Source organism: Pogoniulus pusillus, chromosome 16 (genome assembly GCF_015220805.1).
Source record: "Pogoniulus pusillus isolate bPogPus1 chromosome 16, bPogPus1.pri, whole genome shotgun sequence".
Classification (NCBI taxonomy): Eukaryota; Metazoa; Chordata; class Aves; order Piciformes; family Lybiidae; genus Pogoniulus; species Pogoniulus pusillus.
In genome coordinates this window covers 14739843-14763215 of record NC_087279.1, presented here as the reverse complement: position 1 = coordinate 14763215, position 23373 = coordinate 14739843, and the positions used below count along the sequence as shown (strand labels likewise).

The 23373-nt window shown below is 37.3% G+C and overlaps 1 protein-coding gene across 5 annotated transcripts in view; it reads right to left on the bottom strand.

Moving 5' to 3' along the window:
• The window catches only part of CACNA2D3 (calcium voltage-gated channel auxiliary subunit alpha2delta 3), a 415635-nt gene that overhangs the window by 91779 nt on the left and 300483 nt on the right, over positions 1-23373 (bottom strand). For all 5 annotated transcript variants that reach the window (XR_010305229.1, XM_064156686.1, XM_064156685.1 and 2 more), the window contains 4 exons: positions 22917-22988; positions 22112-22192; positions 18013-18087; positions 4173-4256 (listed from right to left, as the gene is read on the bottom strand). Coding sequence is in view for 4 of the 5 variants with exons in the window: in XM_064156686.1 (XP_064012756.1) it covers positions 4173-4256; positions 18013-18087; positions 22112-22192; positions 22917-22988 (312 nt within the window). In the remaining variant the exon portion in view is untranslated. The remainder of the gene's footprint in view (positions 1-4172; positions 4257-18012; positions 18088-22111; positions 22193-22916; positions 22989-23373) is intronic.

Below are 23373 nucleotides of genomic sequence, written 5' to 3'. Positions count from 1 at the left end.
GAATTTGCCTGTTTATCAGTTTAGGACTTTAGGGAAGAAATAAAAAAGTTACTGTTTAGCAGTTATACCATCTACAAGTGGAAGTATTTCATTAGAATGCTCTTACGTCTGTGAATGGAAGTGAATTCTTCACTTATATTTGTAAGTAATGACAAATGCAGAAAGCCTACGATGACTGCTTCAGGATAACTGCAATTACAAAGTGCAATTTCTATACTCAGAGTTTTGGGGGTTAACTTGGGGTTTTGGTTTGGTTGGGTTTTTTTGTGTGGTAAGAAGCAGCTAAAAATGTTTTGTATTTTCTGTTACAATAGGAAAATTCCACAATAATTAATAATCAATAATAATGATTTCACACTCCCTCCTCGGGGATATTCACAGTGCAGAATAACACTGACAAAATGAGCATTTTTATGTCCTTCTACTGAACACAATTTTGAACATCATGCATTTGCTGAATAAATAGTTCTTGTGTACCTCATGCCAGATTGGTCAGTTCAGTCAGATTTGAATGAGAAGTTAAGAAGATATCCATGCCACTGTGTTCTGCTGGCTGAGTTGCGTGGAGGTAAAACAGAGTGACTGAACTTACCACTTAAATGTCTGGCTTCATTCTCATGAACAAATTCAGCATGGCTGACCTATCAAAACCTGCAAACTTTGCAGCTCTTTAAAGTTAATTCTGGGGCATCTAGATTTGAATTAACAGTCTTACTCTTCTGTCAGTGAGTGTAAAAGAATAATTTTTAGCTGGAGGCATGTATAAAATAAAGCATATATTTTACTGTAGATTTCTTTCCTTTTTTTTTTTACAATACATAATAGGCAATTCTGGAAATAGTTTCCCATTTTAAGCTTTGTGGTTTTGGACTTGGAGAGCTGGTCTTAATTAACCATCTACTTTCTAGCATTTACAGAACAGTTTCATTTATCTTTAACATGGTTTTCATTTTTCTCCTATTGGTGCCTGTAGTTGTCTAAGACTCATTCCTCCCTCAAGCCTCAGGCAAGTCATAGATTTACTAAAAGGGCCTCCAAACTCTCAGTAGTGTTTAAGATCAAGTCTGCATGTGGGATTTAGAGTTTTACTTTTCTCTCTTTTTTTTTTTCTTGCTGTGATTACATTTCTTGGCTTTGTAATCTGGTTTCTCAGCTCTTCTGTAGTTTCATCTCCCTCCTCAAATGCATAAAATAAGTACTGCCTCAGCTGGCCTCAAGCCTCAAAACATTCATTCATGGGCTTTCTTTATTTGGAAAAAAAAAAAGTTTCATTCAGCTAGAAATTATAATAAAATAATTTTAATGAGAAAAATGTTTCTGCCCAAATTGAAACTTCTTGTGTTTGGTACTGCAATATTCCCAAGCTTTGCTGGGAGATGCTGTTAGTTTAATAAGTTGATGATGGGGCTTCTATTTGTAAGAAAATGCAGTAACAGTAAGATAGCAGTTTCTGTTAACATAGAAAAATCAGCGTTGAGTGATGATGAATATATATTTACACCAATTCTATTTCATGGTGAAAAGGTTTCTAACCTTAGTTCTGCCACCTTTTCCTTATCAGATGACTAGAGAAAACTTCTTTTCTCGCCCCTTCAGGGCAATAGGCATTATGACTCCTTCAACTAACTATCTCCCGATCAACTGCTAACAACCCATTTTCACTACTATAGCATGAGATCATTCTATATCCTTGGAAAACGATGTAACCATTAAATGAATGTGGTAAAAAGTAAGAAAATGTCTTAATCAGCTTCCCCATCAGTGTTTCATGGGAGAAAAATATACCAGTAGAAGTCTATGTTATTAAAGCAGCTATATGAATGCATTAATTCTTTCCCTCTACAGTTGAATAAACAATGCTTTTTACTACCCAAGCTTGGAAAAAAAATCAACTACATCAAGTCCAAGGCCTTGGGTGAAGCGGAGCCACATTTAGCTTTCAAGTCACTAATTGACTTCACAAAATTTTAAGTCACCTACACAATATTTACCATTTTCACTCACAGTGAGCAACATTAAGGAGCTTTCTATTCCAAGAGATCAATAAAAATCACACACATTTTGAACATCAGTTTTGATTCTTACATCAGAAAAGCTGCACAGATAAATCAATTTAATTACAATAACCTACAGAACTTCCTTTAAATTCCATTCTCATTCCAGTGCTAATGCCAGTAATGACTTTGCCTTTAACTCTAATGTTACTTTATTTTGTTTCTTCTTTGCTCTTCTATCTCTGACCATCAGCCCCTGTGAAGGTCTTATTAATATGGTACAAGTGTCTTACATATTATTTCACACAAACAGAAAAAGCTTCTGATGATATACCAGCTTTACACTTAAAATTAGCTGTAAAAAACTAATTTGTTTAGTGCCACTTTTTTTCTATTTAGATACTTAGAGAAAGATGAATCTGAAGCCTTTGCTTTTCATGTGTATTCAGATACAATCTCAGCTATCAATCAAGAGGAAAAAAGCCATATAAATATTATATTTACTGAATCACTGAATTTCTATTAAGATGATTAAAAACAAGAAATTAAAACTGTAAAAATTAAGCAGAGAATGTATGTGAAAAAGTCAAAAGGAAAAAGAAACCCAAGAGTAATAATAATAAAAAAATCATGAAGGCTTAAAATCTGCACTTAACTACAGCAAGAGTATTTGAAAACTTCTAAAGGTCATTTGCAGAGGAACTAATTGTGTAATATGTGATCAAAGATAAGAGAAAAATCAAGGTATAAAATATGAAGTCAGCATGATAACAAGGACTGCAAATCTAAAGAAGTAGTCTTAAATAACGTATGCATACAGAACTGCACAGAGTTATACAAGAAACGCTATAAAACCAAAACAGAACAGTTTGAGTGTGCACTCCAACACAGGACTTCAAATAAGGAAGCAAGATGACCTCCTAGGACAGGATGAGGACGATCTATCACCCCATGAAACAGACATTGTCTAAAGCGTAAATGAACTGTTTCACTATTCACAAAAGGGGTGGAGAGAGGGAGGAATGTAAGATATATATTTTGTAAGAGAGAAAAAAAATAGACTGATGTCAGAACAGGGATCAAGAAATTAGTACATCTGAAGACTGACAAGACTCCAGGGGCAGTTGTACGTGATCGATCCCAGATTTCAGAAGGACACGACAAAGTAAATATGGGAACCTTCAGTGGATATATTCAAAAACTCTGGAAAAGCAGAGGTATGAGGGACTTGAGACAAGCTAACACAGTGCTGATATTTGAGAAGGGAGTAAGGAGACATCTATGAAAAATACAGACATGCAGTCGTGACTTTGGCAGTAGGGAACTTAAGAGAAAAACTAAATTACGGGACAGAAAGGGGAACACCTGGAAAGTTACGATTTAATTAAGGACAGTCAGCATGGATTCACACAAAAGGAATCATGCCTAACAAATCAGATTTATTGAGGAAGTAACAGAAAGACCAGGCAAAGGTTAAGCCACGGACATAAGGAAAGCTTTTGATACAGTACTGCAGAAAGGGCTAAGCCTGCAAGGTATGAAAGAATAAGATAAAGCGTGAACTGCAGAGTAGAGGGGCTCTGAAAAATGAGTTTGATGGAAAGGACTGTGTGCCTAACAGCTGATAGACATAGAATGCATGCTTCTGCAGCTACCCATATGTCTGAAATTAGGAGTTTGGAGTGAATTGAATCTGTGCTCTGAGCAGACATCAAATAATCCAATTTTGCTTATTCATCTAATGTTTGATTTTGTATGTTAGGGAAAACAGCTCTCATTACTTCCACTAAGGAGATGGATCTCATGGAGAGAAGTTAAACTCATTCCTTCAGTTCTGAGTTTGAGCAGTTGTCTGGGCCAGCTCTAAAGAGACTTCTATTCCCTTCTCTAGCATTGTATTTGCTATTAAAAAAATAAAAAACACAGTGGGATACGTGGAGAATGAAAGGGTGATGAGTTTTACCAAAGATACAGAGACACAAGTGTTTGTGGTATATGCATATGCAAGGAAGAACCAACACAACACAGTTATAAAATTCTGAATGAAGTAAAAGGAGCTATTGTTCTTCCCTTCCTGAAAGCAGTCAGGTGGCCTCTCTAATGACTACTTAAACAGTTTCCAGCTATAGCTGTAGGATGTAACTACATCTTCTGACAGGGTTTTAACACACCACTTACCACATCATCTCTGTCTTCCCACTCGACCTCAGAAAGATCCACACTACTGTAGTTGGGTTTTCTTCGTTTCTTCCCCTCTTCATACTGGTATAAAAAGGGTGACATGTTTAGCACATTCTGTTTTATTTGCATAGAGATTTTGTATGGGAGGACTGAATGCATGCTGACCATATGCAATACACAGAACAGGAGGGAGCTCCATTCATACAAAGTGTACCATATTGCTGCATAAATGTTGCCTGTGAACTAAAAACCTACATCACACAATTATTTGCATGACCTCTTGTCGTGATGTAAAGCTTTTCTTGATGGACACACTGGGAAGTAAAACTCATCAGGTGTACCTTTTCCCCATATGGAAAATACATGAGAGCTTGATCTTGTAGTTTATGTGAAATGTCTCAAACTAGCTCTTTCAGCTGTACAGGAAGTTATATTTACTATAAGCTTATCAATAAAATGTTTACCCATTTCTCTTTAAACAAGATAAGATGCATGTCTTGGGAAATATGGTGTTAACATTTGCTGATACTACATTTTATCTATAACTTCATAGGGTAAAAAGCAAGACATTAATAATGATAATTTATAGGTTTTTATCACTAGTCACTGTTACACTGTAAATAGCACATTTAAAATAAACATTCTAGTGACAAATTGATTTGGCACTGAGCTGTTTATAAAGTAGGAAATTCTGCCCTCTGCTGAATATTCAACATCTGAGAGCCTACTAGGGAAAGAACACAATTCTTGCTTGGTGGAAGATGAAAAAAGCATTTAGGAAAGTCGGTGAATAAAAAACATAACTGGTTAAGAAAAATTACAAAATATATTTGTAAAAAATATTTGGAAGAGGAGCAGCTTAATGCGAAATCTGCTCTTTTAGCTTTTATGATGCACTTAAGCGGGAGGAAGAAAACACACATCTTTCTAAGAAGTATGACATGAGACACTGGAATACTGTAAAAAATGTCAAAAGTGCTTTTGTAACTCTCCAACTACAGCATCATGGAAGGATAGAAAATGTACCAGTAAGTCAGTACATACTCTTTTCCCTCAGGGCAGCACCAACTGTACCATAAACCAAACCTGTTAGTGCTTGAGACAACCAATTCATCACTGGGGCCAGTGGAGCAGGAACATTCAATTATGTTCTGCAGATTACAGAGACACTACAGAGGCCAAAGCAAAAACTTCCTCTCTGGGCATTAAGAAGGATATTTCCATCCACATTTTTTGCTCTCTAAATTCAAAGATTATCATGTGAATCCCATAGCTGCTTTTGTAGATCACAATACTTAAAAATACACATGACAAAATCTTCCTGAATAACAGCAAGCAATTAAAAACATTGACTACTGAATCTCAATCACAAAGAGATTTTGAGACACTCGTAGTGCTGCAGAGTTTTGCTCATAACTTAGATACTCCAATTACTTCTACAGATGATTCTTTTAGGAAACTATGTAGAATAAAATCCTGAAGCAATTCTCATTCTTTTGAATAAAAAAAAACCTCCAACAACTTTATTGGTGTAAGTCTTAGTCTGAGAATTCATGCAGATGCAACTGAAGGTTACTTTCACATGCTGTTCCTCCCTTGCTGCATGAAGCCATGATTCTTGGGAAAACTGTGCTATCTCCTTCTGACCTAATGCTACTCAACAGATGAGGAGAGAGATGTAAAATATTTCTGCTTTCAGCACATGCTTAGACAGTAGACTGTGAATTCAAGCAGCTCAGTGCTATGATTAATTCTTGCTACGTGACAGCTTTGATAGCCAAGAAGATAAATATACCCAAATACTGATGTACAACATTTGCAGCCAACATAGCTCTCACAAGAATAAAATACAAGAGGATACAATCCAGTTGATTAGTAGGGCTTGATATTTGTAGCTATGTTTTGCAACGCTTTCTTTATAGCTACAGCTATACCAATATAATCTTTAATCTTTCCAAGGAGTAACTATGTCTACTCTCAGTGACTGCACCAATTAGCCAAGAAAATCTCTGATCTGATTCTGTCATTCTAAGATAGAAATGGTTACAGCCAAGCTCTGAAATGCTGAGAGATGAAAAGTGTTATACAGAAGCTAGCTGGGATAATTTGAGTAGAGCAAACAGCTCCTGTACTGATTCCAATGTTTAATTACATCCTTACTCACAGATGGTGAAGAGCTTCTGGGCCATACTGCATTCTCAGACATGTGCAAATCCTTACTTCTGACATCAAGAGTTGATCTTGTGTGTCTGATAGCAAAAGCAGGCTTCAAATAGCAGATAAACTAATTGCATGAGTGATAAGGTTTGTATTTATTCTAATTATATAGATTCACCTTGTACATCTTCTGCTCAAAGAGCAAAACTAAAATCCAAAAGCAATCAAATGAAGATCTAGATAAAACATTCAAAGATCTGCAGCAAATCCAGAATTGGAAACCTTCATGCCTCTAAAAATCATATAAGCAGAGACAAAGCCAAAATCCCAACACTCAGCACAGGTTAGGTTCTATAAGCACTTGAAGGAACTGAAAGCGTAGTTCTCAAACACATGTAGGACAGGAACTAAGAAAGCATTCAGATGCCCAATCCCTTATTCAGCTCTTATAGTTTAGGGACTACAGCTTGATATCTACACAGGAATTTAATAAGTAAAGAGAAGATTCGTGTTATAGTTTGGGAAAAAATGGCAGAGGAAACAAAAAACAACTTCCAGCATGGACAGGATACCAAAAAAAAAAAGGGGAGGGGGGGGGGGGAAGGGAATCACAATTATTTTTACAGCTGGGTAATTTTGCTTAAAAATCTAATCTTTGTCTTATTTCTAACAGTAAATTTACCTGTCTTTATGCTTATGTAACTGGAGTCAAGAACATAAACTCAAGTAGATAAAATGTAAAATATTTCATCATAGCACTACTGTTCAATTTGCCATTCTTTTCTAGCTTCTTTCTAGGCTCCTGAGTGAAGTATAAAATACTGATTGAAGGCTGAAGTCAAACCCATCTGCAAGATAACTATAAAGCTTTGAAACAAATCATTAAGAGACCCACTGGGAAAGATAGAAACTCGGAGCTCTACCGAATTACTCTGATTTAAGTGGATGAGGAAAAGAGCTAGGTTTTAACTGTGTGCTGTTAATCTACTTTGGCCAGCACGAAATGCATTATACAGTAGTTAACCCTTGGAGAGAAAAAAAACCCACAATCAATAAAATCTGATTGTTAAAAATATCTGGACTACAAGACAAGAACCTTTTACTCTGTTCAAAATGGCTTGATAGCTCTAACATCTTTGTTTGTGGAAAGAACCCAGGAAATTATTTTGTTTGGTAATCAGAATGATCTTTATCTTACTCAGCATCTTTTATGTGAGGCTTAGCCAAGCTCTTACAGCACTAGATGATTCAAACAACATGTGACGTGTACTCTCTAAAGACTGAATCACATTTTTTCACCACCCCACATACATCTATTTACATGTGCCATTATTAAACTCTTGGCTTTGATATTTTATATATTTATTTAACACAAGCAGTCCTAAACCATCTGCATTGAATATGACCTTCCATGTGTTTATCAAGTCAGAGTGTAGCAATCTGATGATGAAGGGAGCAAGCTACATCTTAACAGCTGCAAACCTTGAGTCTAAGGTGACCAGAATTTCTCAGACATGCTCCATCTGGATAGGGGGAATCAGGACAGAATAAGTTGCTGTGATAACAGCATTGAGAGCATCCTGCTTAGCCACACTTGTGGAACCATCTTTGAGAAAATATTGTATCAAGGAAGAATCCACTAAACAACAACCAAAAGCCAGAGAGAGAAAATAATTTCAAGGAAGAGTTCCTCCTTGCCAAGCTAATATGCTACGTACAAAAGTACTGAATCAGAACTAAAAATACTTCTCCAATTCTAAAATGCAGAATCAATCAATTAGATTTCATCATTTAGTACTTCAGAACAATGTAGTAAACTGAAGGTGATCTAAGAATTATCTTTTTCTTTTTTTGAGACAAACTTGAACTCATGCAAATATGTTTGCTAGGAAAGGGTGAATGAACATGTATCAGAGGCAAACATCATTAACTGAAATTACACTATTTCCCATACAGCAATAAACAAACAGAAACAAAATGAATATGCTGTCAATATTTCACTTCCCTGGTCCACTTGGTTATTCAGCTATCTCCCTTTGCTAGGATTCTGGACACTAGTATAGCCACTCATTTTCTAGTCTAGATCATAGTGCAAAGATTGCAGCTGTTTGAATGGAAATGACATTGAACATGACATCACACGGTCAGTGCAGTGGCAGATACTGAGATTTCTGCCAACTATCTGTCCTAGCACTGATTACTTCTGAGACATTATTCCTCATTGAGTGACTGTGCAAAGGGAACCCCTGTTTACACCAACTTTAGGAGCAGAATCCCCAGCTTCTGTCACCAGTCCTTCAAACGTATCACCTTTGGATAGAACAAGACATGAGTATGTGGCTGCTTTTTTTCCTGGCTGCAAAGTGGAGTATACCCCTGAGCAAACTATTTCTCCAGAAACACCTATACGCCTCTGCTATGTAAGAGTGCATGGAAATGAAGGGGAGTGAGGCATTCCTTTCCTACTTTTCAACAAGAATTGTAATAATTCCAAATCCCTTTAAATATGGATCAAGTCCTTCAACATATGACCATTAATAAAATGATACTAGTACCATTCAATGCTTAGCATTTCAGTACTATGGGACAAAGATAAGATAGTGGAAAATACAGTGTAAGGTCATGAGAGGATAGAAGAGATCACTTCAATAGACTGATTCATGCTCATATTAAGAAATAAAACAAAACCAAAACTCCAAACCTCAGTAGTGAAAAAGTCACTTCCCTTTTTCACCTGCTTATATAACATCACCTGTAGTGACTGAGCTTATCCTCACCACATGCTATATAGCCCCAAAACATTCTGCCTGGAGATACATATGAAGCAGCAACCTATCTCCATGTAAATCACTACTGCTTGGGTTTTAAGATCTTTGTTTCATTTGTTGAGGTTTTTTTCCTTGCTCACATGATTCTGATTTATCTTTTGTGATGCTTTCATGGTTTGCCTCTAGTTTGTGGCCTGCAGTGATCTTTTATTGATCTGTCCTTAATAGTGAATTTGTAGAGCACCAATAGGTGTCCAGTCACAACCAAATTAGCTTTCTATAGACAGGTTTTTTTTAAAAACATTTGAAAAGGTAATGTCTTGGTTTTCTCAGGAAAATGGGAAGAACAAGTTCCCTTTCCAAAATGAGACTTTCATGACAAGCCTATTATTTAAGACGTTAAGCTAAAAGTTCCTAGGTTATGGTTGGCAGTAAAAAGCAGTTATTTTGGACTGATTCTTCATGCCAGACAGCAAGAAAAAACTACCACACTATAAAATTTGCAGAAATACTGCACAGAAAAGCTGAGAACAGGAGCCATGTCATTTTCTAAGGAAAAAAGAATAATGCAGTCTAAGTTTCCACATAGAGAAAAAGTAGGAATAATTAAATTTACTATGTATACAGAAGAATCTTTTGGCAAAGTACTGGAAGAAAATAATTCTTATGCCACATAATTCTTATGTGTATTTAAATTGCCTACTTACACTCATAATGTGTTTGCACTACAAATGGTGCAGTAATGTTTAAATTCATGAAACAAAATACAGAAATATATGGAGTGAGGTAAAAACAAATACAAAAATCAGCTCTAAGTCACACACCTACAGGTTGGACAAAGAGCACATCAGCTGAGCTCATGTTCTCAGGTAGATTGCAGCTGATTAGCAATGCAATATGTATGTGATTTACTCTGCTGAAAAAAAAACCCAACCCCTCCATTTAGGATTTTATTTGCATTCTCAGGACCTTATCATTTGGGATTATGTAAAACTGGCAGCTGCTTATAATTATTTGAGGTTTGAGTAGAAATAATTAAAAACATCTGCCTTTATCTTAATACTACCAGACTTAAACCCATGAGCTCGGTTATACCTAACTTCAAAGCTGAAAGCAAAGAATAAAAGAAAGCTTCACGTATTGCTAACAAATTTTCAGTGATTCATTTATATGTACAACCAGTTATTCAACAGCCTTCAAACCTTTAATTATCTTTTAAATATATGTAATTTTGCACTTCTAATTAGATAGCAATTTAATGCTCTCTCGGGGATTCAGATGGGCTGTCTTTTTTGAAATGTAAACTCCAATAGGAATAATCATTGGCATTCAAGTGATTGAATTCTTCAGTTATTTAAATGAATGTGAGGCATTTACACTGCTCAAATCATTTAAATATTCTGCTGTCAGCTACAGCTGTAGAGTTTTATGGAGTCACTGAATAAAGCAAGGGTAAGTGTAGGTTATCTTACGTTCCAGGCGGGACTCCCCAGAGAGAAATGAGATTTGCTGCTTATGAAAGGCTAACACTGCTTAAGTGAGGCATTAATGTTTCCCCTGAGACTTGGATTTCTCTGTTTTTCTGTATTAGGAGAAACAAATTTTCCCAGAATTTACTGCAATCTTTTAAAAATCCAGGTCCTTTAAGCTAATAAGATAGATCTTGAGAGTCAACATTCTAAGTTTAAAATGACAACTTAGGTGGCTAAGTCATCAATACATTTTGGTGAGGTTATTGTGTTATATAGCTGAGCTTTGATTTCTATATGTAACTTGCCCTATTAAGAGTGATCAAGTTCAGTAAAGATGTAATAGTTTTGTTTAAATTGATGTAAATATACACCAACTGAATTGTGGAGATACTGGAACATGTCCAGAGAAGAATGAGGAAGCTGGGAGGGGCCTGGAACACGAACCCTATGAGGAGAGGCTGAGGGAGTTGGGGTCGTTCAGCCTGGAGAATAGGAGGCTCAGGAGTGACCTCATTGCTGTCTACAACTACCTGAAGGGAGGCTGTAGCCAGGTGGGGGTTGGTCTCTTCTGCCAGGCAACCAGCAACAAAACAAGGGGACACAGTCCCAAGTTGTGCCAGGGGAAGTCTAGGCTGGATGTTAGGAGAAAATTCTTCATAGAGAGAGTGATTGGCATTGGAATAGGCTGCCCAGGGAGGTGATGGAGTCGCTGTCCCTGGAGGTGTTCAAGAAAAGACTGGGTGGGGTATATAGTGTCATGGTCTAGTTGATTGGATAGGGCTGGGTGATAGGTTGGACTGGATGACCTTGGAGGTCTCTTCCAACCTGGTTGTTTCTATGATTCTATGAGTTGGTTTACAGTGATAAAAAAAAAACAATTACATGTAATCATTCAAAAAAATTACCATTACTAACCTGTCAGAACTTAACCTAAGAATATGAAAATAATCTTCAGTCTTCTCAGGCAGAGTAGTTTTATTTAAACTCTGAAATACTACAAAATCCTTAGTCATCATAGAAGTCATTAGATTAACTCATTAATACACTGTTAATTGCACATGTATGAAGAAAGTGATAGAATTTGAATACATGTTTTCTTTAATTAATGAACCTGAATTCCTGGTTAGAAATTTCAAGTATTCTACCCTAAATGAACTTGATAAGTACTGAAAAAAAGTCTCTCTTTACTCCCTGAATGAAAACAGCAATTCCATTGTCAACTACGAATCAAAAAATCCACAGACTTCACAAACTCTATGAGCAATCTTTCACTGAACCCCACACAGATATTAAGACTGAGAGGCAACAATACAAACTCCTAACACCAGAAAAGATTCACAAATGTGTCAGTCTGTGACTATGGCAGACACTAATCTTTTAGCAGCACTCCTTAATTTCTCTGTAATCCCCCTACACTTTCCTAAGAAGGCAGTTTTCCTCTGCCACCAACATTTAACAGACTACAGAACGACAGTGGCAGTAACAGGCTACCATCCACAATTAATATAGTGGCTGTTTTTAAGTGTATGTAATAAGTATATGTCCCCTGATCATTACTCTTATTTCATTCATTTATTTGATAAACTGAAACATCATGACATTTTGCTTTTGAAAGTTTAATGCAGTAACACCTAGCACACTGCAAGTGCTAACAAGATAAGCAACTAAACCTGAAATAACTGATGCTGATAAACGCTGTCTTCATGTTCACATTTCAAACATGTGTATAGGAGCCTCAGAAGTATAAGTCCAGAGGTGAAACACAGTCCTTCTGCCAGATCAGTACTTGAAATAGGCATCAGAAGAATACACAACCCTTACACAATTAATAGCTTGTTCTAGAACTACCAAACACTCTAATTTACATAATCAGGATGAAGGAGCAGCTGAGGAAACCAGGGGCATTTAGCCAGGAGAAGAGGAGGCTCAGGGTAGACCTCATTGCTCTATACAACTATCTGAAAGGACGTTGTAGCCAGGTGGGGTTGGTCTTTTCTCCCAGGCAAGCAGTGACAGAACAAGAGGACACAGTCTCAAGCTGTGCTAGGGCAGGTTCAGGCAGATGTTAGGAAGAGGTTCTTCACAGGAGGAGTGATTGGCATTGGTGTGAGCTGCCCAAGGAGGTGGTGGAGTCACCATCCCTGAAAGTGATTTAAAAAAGACTGGATGTGGTACTTAGTGCCATGGTTTGGATAGTTAAAAGGGTTAGGTTGGACTCGATGACCGTGAAGGTCTTTTCCAACCTGGCTAATTCTGTGATTCTGTGAAACTAGGTTACTGCCTTGAAAACTGCCTTTTGAACTGCCAAACAATTTGTTGGTTTGCTTTTTTAATTTGTTTTGGTTTGTGTGCTTGGCTTTGGGTGTTTGTTTGGTTTTTTTTTTTAATTTTTTTTTCTAAACCCCAAGTTGTGGTTTCAAACATAAAAAGCTGTATCATACAATTTTATATATTCTCATGGAAAAGAAATGTAACGCTTCCCTGAAATGCAGACTTCAAAATGCAGCATACAAGAGCATTCTGGTGCAAACATTTGATGGTTTTTAAATGAAATATCATTACCATCAGGTAGAGATTCTTGAGTTAAGTATTTTTGACAGCAAATGCACCCTAAAGAGGGTATACTGTCTAAAAGAACTTAAAACTTACTCATCCACTAGGATTGTATTATTGTTGTTGTTAAGAACAACTATAGTAATAGAGCACAAAGACGGCGAAGGCATTTTTTCATTGGAATTACAACTGAGAGGAGTTTCTGGATCCCAACACCGCCGACACACGCACAAACCCCTCCGTGCAGCGCGGCCCCGCTTGCCCCGCAGCAGCCCGAGCTGCAGTCGCTCCCGCGGCCCCTGGGCGGTGCTGGGGCGCCACCTTATGGCCGCTGTCCCGCAGCGCAGCCGGAGAAGGACGAGATCCATCCCCGGCCTCGCTGCCCCGGGACCGTAGTCCCCGGCAGCGCCAGGGAAAAGTCACAGTGAGGAGAGTCCGTCACCGCTGCGAGAAACGGCCAAAGATGTGGGCAGGAAGGGGCAAGAAAAGGAAGGGAGAAAATAAAATCACTGGGTTTGTGCATGTGAAATGTACGGGTGACTTACACCCAGTCGTTAACTGGCAAAGCCATGCGAGCTATCTCTTAGTAGTCTCCAAAAGGACTTTCCCAGGGAGCCCTTATTCCCTGATTAGCACGATTTGTTTCTTCTTTCTCAAGTGGGCTAATAAAGTGCAATCACGATTTGCTCTACTGCATTGCCCAAGGACCGTGAGAATAAACATTTCCACTTGTCCTATGAGGAGCAGCTGAGGGAACCAGGATTGTTTAGTCTGGAGAGAAGGATGCTACGGGGAGACCTTCTTGCTCTCTCCAGCTTCCTGAAAAGAGGTTGTAGGGAGGTGCGGCTTGATCTCTTCTCCCAAGTAACAAGTGGCAGGATAAGAAGAAATGGCCTCAAGTTACACCGGGCAAGGCTTAGGCTGGATTTTAGAAGAAGATTCTTCACTGAAAGGGTTTTCAGACACTGGAACAGGCTCCCCAGGGAGATGGTTGAATGCTTATTGCTGGAGGTGTTTAAAAGACACATAGATGGGGTGACGAATGGACATAGTATAGTACCAGAACTGGTAGGGTTATATAATGGTTGACCTTGATGATCTTACGGGTCTTTTCCAACTGGAAAGATTCTATGATTCTATTTTTCAACAGTCATCACTTTAGTAATGTCTTTTAGAGAAGAATGAAACCAAAAGTTCTTTCTCATTCTTTTATGGGAACAATCACCAGCCAGCATCGAGTCTGGGATTTACTTTAGTGACTGCCATAAACCTCTACAAGTACTTTCTAAGTATATAGAAAGCATTTTCCTCTTCTTCTTTCAATTACTCCCACTGGCTGCCCATGCACACGCAACCAGTCATCCTACTTGAAAGCCAAGTTTATATCAAAAAAGAAGCAGAAGAAACAAGAGAGGAAATCTCCAAGAAAAACATTTTTAAACATAAACCCAATAGGATAATCAGCACAAAAATGTAGCTTGCTTAGTGATTAAATATACTGGTCAGCATAAGATAAAAATCTGGTGCAACAGGAAGCACTTCCTCAGCGACTGTTTGCCTGTCTGCTCAGTGTCCCGTAAGACAACTCCTTGCAAAGCAGTATGTCAGCTTCAGAACTAACAGATATGGCCACTGGGGTTAGTAACTCAGGAGCCTTGCAATATTTACATCAGCACAGGAAAACAGCAATATAAACCAGTACGGATCAAGTCGATATTCCATGTAACCTGAACGTAAAATCTAACCCATCCAAATAATTTTAGATAACATCTGGTGAACTATCTAATTCCAGTCCTACATGCCTACTTTCACATACTTATTGTCATAAATGGAATGTTTTGCCACTGGTTACAATGGTATCAGGATTTGGCCTGCAATATTAATCTAAGAGCCCATGCCAGCAATCACTTCATTCTCAAAAACTCCACTGAAAGTCAACAGAAGACTCCCATTACACAGTACTGACAGAACCCAGAGGTAAAAATGACTCTTCCAACAAAGAAAACCCCACCAAAACAAAACAAAAAAAACTAACAGACTGTGAATATATCATAGTGAGTTCCCCATAGCTGACAGCTTATGGGCCACTGCCCAAAATTTTTATTTTAAAGAGTGACTATTGTATACAGTAACACAATAAGTGCCTTCGAGATGTCCACTGGAGCAAAGAATAGTAACAAAACCCCACCTTTTTCCTCATTAAAACATGCCTCTACAACAGAAATACAGAAAAGCATAGCACCCTTTGTCAGTCTAACTTAAAGCTACCCACTGTTCCTGGATTTCGTTACCTTCTAAAGTATCTGTTCTGTAACAAATGCTCCCACAGCATTCTCCTTGAGAAAATTGCAGCCTATGGCATAGCCAGGTGGACTCTTTTCTGGACTGAAAACTGGTAGGACAGCTGGGCCCAAAGATTGTGATGTGATAAATGCAGTTAACCACAGCTGGCAGCCAGTCACAAGTGGTGTTCCCCAGGGCTCAGTACTGGGACAAGTTCTGCTTAATGCCTTTATCAATGATTTGGATGAGAGGATCAAAGTCTGCAGATGACACTAAATTGAGCAGTAGTGTTGACCTGCCTGAAGGTAGGAAAGCACTGCAGAGGTCAGAAAAATACAGAGAACATGACAGCAACATGCTCAAATGCAGGGAAGTAAGAGTAGAAAAACTTTACAGCAAGACTGAAAATATTACAGTTCTTATTTCTGATAAAACCAAAACATGTTTGGGTGGTGGAGTCACCATCCCTGGCGGTGTTCAAGAAAAGGCTGGATGAGGCATTTAGTGCCATGGTCTAGATGACTGGATAGGGCTGGGGGCTGGGTTGGACTGGATGATCTTGGAGGTCTCTTCCAACCTGCTTGATTCTATGATTCTATGGGTTATTTATTGTGAAGAGAAGCTTAAGCGAGATAGTAATGAAATTATCACACAAAGAAATGGAAAGGACAAAATAGAGGAGAACCTTCTGCTTTTTGTGTTCATAATATAAGAACTACTTCTAATAATATATAAAATTCAAAGTAAAAGCTGCACATAAAATTATTAAAATATTAAAAATACTATGAGAATTCAAGAAAAAAACCAGAATATCTTGATGATAAAATTTCAGATGCAAATATTTATGAACAGAAGCCTATCTGAAACTCTTAAAATTTATGCTGACTGCTACAAGATTTTCTACATCCTCTTACTCAGATCCTGTATCCTCCTCAGGAATGATTGTTGGACATCGTAACATCATCTTGGACACTGCTGGAGATTCTGGACTAGATAGGTCTAGGTGTGGTGAATGAATCTCATAAATCTTACACTTACATACTTCTCAAGTATGAAATATCTTATAGAGACAAAATACATTTTAACTGAGGTCTGACATGCTTAGGTATCGATTTTGAGTTTTCCATCTTCCATAAGAGCAAACTCCTTCTCCTACAGCTGGAAGTTTTTCACTCCCTAATATTTATATGCTTGGATACCAGAGGTCCTAATTGGCATGAAAGAAGAATATAGAGATCCATCATTATGAGAATTCATCTGTGGGGAATTTGGAGGTAAAAGAAAAATGATCACTGGAGCAGGGTAATTTAACTGACTGGGGTCCAAGCTACCTATGCCTGGATACATTGCTTTAGTGACTCACCACAGGAATGATAAAAAAAGCCGATGGGATAATTTGCAAGAAGCATTTCTGAGAAGTGTATTCTGACCAATAAGGTGAGAAATTTTCAGGTTTCCTCAGCTGTGACAAATTCTATTCTCCAGAATCATTGGATTAATAGATCAGATATTATTAGAAGAAAAATTACAATTAAATCATTCATTTTTAAATTCCTTCCAAGAGACTTTACAGACTACTTTACCTTTAGATTGTCTACTGATTTTACAATAATGTCACTGAGAAAATGCCTTTCCATTCAGCCATGGAAATCCTTCTACTGTACTTTTTATAAGCTCCACTCGGGTTAAAAAATAAATGGGTAAACAATAAGCAGAAATGCAAATGTTAACTGTGTGATTCCTAGTCCAAATCTTAGAAAGACAAATTCTTCTGATGAATGAAAACATCAGAGAGGTTAATGACTTAATAAATCATGCTTTTCAATAATTTTATTTTTATATAAAATTATCCACCCACTTAATATTTCTGTTTTCTACCAAAATATTGTTGAAACTGGGCATTACTTGAAGTCCCTGCATGAGAAACACATATGGTGTCCATGTGTATGCAGCAGTGGAATTATTAATACTGATTCTTTGCTTAGAGTTGATAGTGATGGAACACTTGCAAGTGTTGTTCCTAAACAATGATGCAATCAAGAATGAACCAGTTCTCTAGGGTGTTAAGTTGATAAACATTTACAAAACGAGTACTTCTATTTTTCTTATTGTGATTAATGCAAACAAGATGATAAGGGAAACTAAAGGTAAATTTTGCTGTTATTTCTTTTTTAGTAAAAAAAAATCCCTTGCACCCTTTTTCTTAAGAATATGCTTTAGTGAAATCTTTTCACATACATTAAATTATCTTTAACACGTTAACATGACAAATAGGGGTTATTACATAGCAATAGAGCATACCAGCATTCCATTGCAATGTAAAATGAACATAATTATAGCAATTTTTGGCTTTGCCGTTTTGCAGTAATGGAGGCCTGCATCTTTTGCAGAAACAAATTGTTCGTTTATTTTGCTAGATATTTTTCATCCTAACTTTTGTTTCCAGAGGTAAATTTACTAAGAATCAAAATGTGTTATAAAGCAGTTTAGAGTAGCTGGTCTGTTGTTTTGTTTGTTTTTTTTCTATTACATAATTTGCACAGAAAGAAAAACAAATGCAACATATAAAGTGAAATAAAATAGATTAGAAAACAGTCTTCTTACCAAAGGCCTAAGTTCTGGATGAGTCAAAATATATCCATTGTTTGTAATTGCAAAAGCATATCCATGAATACCTAACTGTAACAGTAAATTAGAAAGAAACACTAATTAGCATAATCCCCAGTAAATTCTCACACAAAAAGTCAATCAAGAATTTAGTTATCTAGGTCTTAAAGCTGGCATTCGTAACCCTTACCCTCATAGCATTCATTATAACATATGCAAAGCTCTGATCCCTGACATTTTGTGAAAATGTGAACTTGGCTTTGTGATGAAATCAACATAGAGCACAATTGGAAAATGCCACACACACTTTGCTATCTAGGGCACTTATTTCTATGTGCTTTAGTGTGAATTTAAGGTAGATGTATGTATGAGTCACTGTAGCATGTGGCACACACCATAGCATGTGCCAAAGCAAAAGGAAATGTGTGCATTCCCAGGAGTGGATGGTTCAGCTTAGTTCACTTGCTGAAGAGATGTTGTAAAACAGTCATTTAAATTGATAGCACTGAGTGTACAGTCCCAGTGAGCAAGCAGTGGCCTGTCATACGTGATATTTACATCTTCTGCTCTTAGAGGCATTTTACTTTTCTGTTAACTCAAGTTCATCTGGAACCACAGAAGATGGCTTATTTCTACTAAAGAAAGCCCTGTAAGTTTATCTGTTTTTACTGAGGAACCATCGGAGAAATCAGGTGAGAGCAGTGAAATGCTTTATAAGACCTAATGATAGATGCAATCAAGATAAGCACTGTACTTAGGTAAATAACAATACTACTCCCTTCACAATATGCCTATTGCACAGCTGATTGCACCCACTGAATGCAAAAAATACACCTTCAAATCGCTGAGGTGGTCATTCAAATATCCTTAGTGTAAACAAACCAACCAGCCAATCCAAAGCTGCAGAACTATTCTGCTTTGGTATTTACATTTCTCACTGCTATCCACCTTCTAATTTTACTTCAGTACATTCTGAAATGCTTTGCTGAATTTGTCTGGCATAAAGCAATATGAGCAAGGTCGACAAGTCAGAATCATTTCTAAGAGGCAAGCAGGACAGCAAGTCTGCTGGCTTCTGTAATTTTCTGGAAATATAAACCAGAATATGATATTATGGAGAGGTCATAGGCAAGGTAGATTTATGCCATCCCTCTGTGAATGATTGTACATGGTCAAGTGTATGTGCCACATAGAAGACTGTTTCATAAATTAGCGGTTTTCCTAAAGCAATAAACTTCAGTGAAAGTAATAGAAGGTGATACGTTCTTGGCATCTCTTCATAAAGGAGGGACAGGCAAATAATAACAGTGGACATATTTTACCTATTATAGTGTGACAAGTGAACTAGCTGTTGGCTAGATATCAGATCTTGAGTATAATTGCCTGTGTTGATAACTGCAGAATGACATCCAAGCAATGGAAGTCAGGTAAGGAAACAAATGTGGGTGGTATGCTTCACAGGAAAAATATTTGCCTGTTTGAAGCATATCTAGGCTCCAAGGGTAGTATTTTATTGTGTGTTGTGCAATATGTGAAACTGTAAACTCTGCATTGAAAATGCTTTGGCTTGCAGCAGTATTGCCATTTTAAACTTTGAACTCTGTCTCTAAACGACAGACTCAGAAACAAGAAACCATTTTCTAAGTGCTGTGAAATGCCACATGATAAGTAAGTATTACTAAAACCAACCCCACCTTATTCAGGAAGAACTGCCACTGACATCTAGGGGAGTTTAGACTAGATAACACTTAGCTGTTTTCAGCAGTCATTATTATTCACCCCCCTCGGTATGAAATCTACCTCATCCAAGCTGAGAGAATTCCAGATCAGCAGAATTCTATTTCTAGCCAATCATTTTATATCCCATGTGTAAATTTTGTTTCACACGATGCTTCTACAGGAATGGGTCCCAGGGGTGATGACGCACTTGCAAGCACTCTTGCAAATGCTCTTGCAATTGCATGGTCTTCTTAACTGTTCAGAAATGTTTATGGTATCTGAGACTGGAAGTCATAACTCAAGTGATTCCACTGACCTAACTGTATTACATGATATTGGTACCTCCTGTAATAATTCTCTCATGTTACATCCTGCAATATAAAATATACCTTCAAATTAAAAGTCTAATATTGAAAAAGAGGACCATAGATTACTTCCACAGAAAGTCTGACTCATATATCTATTATAATATCAAATGACAAACCCAGAAATTTCAGTTTTCCTGACTAGCTTCTTTTCTGAGTAACTGCCACTGCTGCCACACCTGGTGTTCAGGCCCCACACTCTCTAGGTTCTCATATCCAGACCTTACAGATGACTTTTGAATAACTCACAGAATCACAGAACATTGAGTGGCAGTGGACTTCAAAAAATCATCTAGTCCAACCTCCCTGATAGAGCAGGATCACCTAGAGTAGGCCACACAGGACACTACTGTGATATGACCATTTTTCTATCCAGCCATGCATAGCTAGGCTTTCATTTCTATAGTTACTACCACACTGTTCTTCCTCTTGTTAGAAACAAAACCTGCTGTACCCATAGCTCCTTAGAAGGCTGCTCCAAAGATCATTTTCATTGCTCCAATGTTTGCAAAGGAGCAAATTTTGGTCCCCTCTATTCTTCCTTCTACTGATTCTCTATTCATTTTACACACACAAACACATGAGTTATGGTTAACTAACTTTAGTGGTTAGTGCACTGAGAACCTTCTGTATTAGTCATCCTGACCAGCAATGCTTCTCTTCAGGATGTTTTGGTAGCAGTGTGCAGTCATTCACTGCCTCTCCCCATAGTCTGCAAGCCCTCTTCCAACTAACACCATATTTCTGTGCTGTTTGCATAGCAGCTAGCCTAGTGGGATTCAGGTCCCAGGAAATTACTCCAACAGCCTTTATCAAAGTTACTGCCATTATTTCATGCATTATTTTCATCAAATTGTCTTTTAATTTAAGCTTTCCAGTTACTGAATATTGATCTACAGAATCATTTGGTAGTTGCGAATGGGTTCAGTTCAAAATTAAAATCAATGGGTAATTTTTTTTGCTTCCTAAAAAGAACTATCTACAAAAGACCCCTAGCAGTATTTAAAGGCACTCACAAGTCAGCTTATACCTCCATCTTCTCAGAAACCAGTAATTGAAAGCAGCCAGTTAAGAGGAAAGAGTGAAATATATGCTCAGCAGAAGTATGTGTCAAAACATAGCTATTTCAAAAGCTGGTCTCTTTTAGTAAAGGCTGCCTGTGATACTGTGCTATGTGCCTGTTTGTCTAGCAAATAAATCCACTGGGAATTAACTGGAAAACAATTTAATTTTAATTTGTGAATAAAACTGCATTGTACTAAAAGCATTTCAGACATCAGGAAGAAAGGAAATTCTAATGTATTGCACCAAATTTAAATGAAAAGTAATTGTATCTTTGCATTCGCCTGAAGCCTACTTCTGCAAAGTTACAAAACAGTTCACAATAGTTGAAGCACATAAAATTTTGAAAGCTTTTATAATTGTTCCTAAAGAACTTAATGGTAGAGATGTGCCTGATTTTGGAAAACTAATTAGAGGGAAATAGCTTGTAAATACTGGGTAGGAGACAAGAAACCACTAATCTGCTCAGGCAGACAGTTGTTCAAGTTCCTGAAACGTGCTGCTTGCTTTAATTCAAGGAGATGTCTAATTTCTGACATGGAATTGGGGCAGGAAGTGCTACACAAGCAGGAAGCTTAAAGCCGTATTAAGGACAGATTCTCATACAGTTTTCATACAAAAATATGCAAATTTGTGTGGTATTCTGGTTCTATTTTGTGGTTACATCATTTCATTGACTTTATTGTGGACAATGCATAATATTATATTCTAGAGCACACTGTGATCTGCAAAAATGTGAAAAATCAAACCCTGTACTGATTTTGGTATTAAAAAATGCATTTGATCTCACAGCCAACAACATTTGACCATCAGACACTACAATGATAAAATTCTTGAGGAAAATGAGTGAAATAATAGAGCCACACCAGTCTAAACGATATTGACATGCTAAATAAATTATATTATAGATACTACACCAAGTACAAAGGACATTATCATTTGTGTATTACCTTGTATTTTGGAATGGCTTTTAAAAGCTCTTTAACTGGAACATCTGTGCCAACTACTCCCAGAAGAATCCCTTTAGATCTCTAAAAAGGACAATAAAACATGCACTCAGAATCACAGCAGTAATGAACGTTCTCACCGCTCATTTCACATTGCAGCTATTCTGCAGAAGGAATAGATAACAGGCATAATATTTAAAAAGTGGGGAAAACAGATACTGGTTCTACTCATTTGATCAAACAGTCATTTAATCAATTATATTGCTCCTTTCTGCTTTGACTGCATTTCATATTGAAAAAGGCACGCACAGTTTTGATAGCTATTGAGTCCCTCAACAATAAACTTCCTATGAAAAATAGTTTTTTAATTAAAAACTACCACAAAAATATATTGCTTGCTTCTTTCCCAGAAAGATGAAGCATTAAGGGGAAAGCAGATGCAATTTTCTTTCATAACCTATTAAATTAGTAAAGATAAACATATATACATAATATGCACATGACTAACTACATTTAGAGCCTGTGAACTAGAAGCATATCTGTGTGATGGTAATATAGAAGAAAATACTAAGGCCTAGCATCATCTGAGATTTTTTCTCAGACACAGGGTGTCATTATTTGACTATGGTTTCTAGACCATAAGTTTTGTGGGATTATTTTTACACTAACAAAGCAATGCTAATTGCAGACAAAATGAGGAGAGGGAAGAGGAGTTTTTTAGAGTAGGTTAAAATCTTATATGGTCTCTGAAAGCAACTTCACTGCAGTCAGACCATTATCACGTGACTGAAATAGTCTGAGTACTTACAGTCTCATTTTGCTTACTGAATACTGGCATGGCAACAGTTGTCATCAGCACCAATCCCTGATCATCAGCCAGCTATATTTAAAAAAGAAATATAATGTCCATGAACTAAGGAACAATTTACAGACATGTGATTGCATTTTTCAATTGCATTCTCTTCACTTTAAATGAGATAAGCTGATTTATCTAAATGACGCTTACACAGTTAGACTTGCAGTCAGTGCAGCCCAGCCCATCTCAACCATACCAGCTCTGCCCACCCCACCATCTGCACTGGCAGAAAAGATGCAGCATCTTCATTCCTATTGCAGACTCCTATGAGAGATACGAAGAGGCTGAAATGCGGATTGTGGAAGCAGCATGTGCAGTAGCAAAGCAGCTGGAGCTCTGTTCTATGTTTTTCCAAGTGTCAATTCTGCCAACATTGCCTCAGTCTCTTTTCTCCCAGAAAGGAACAAGA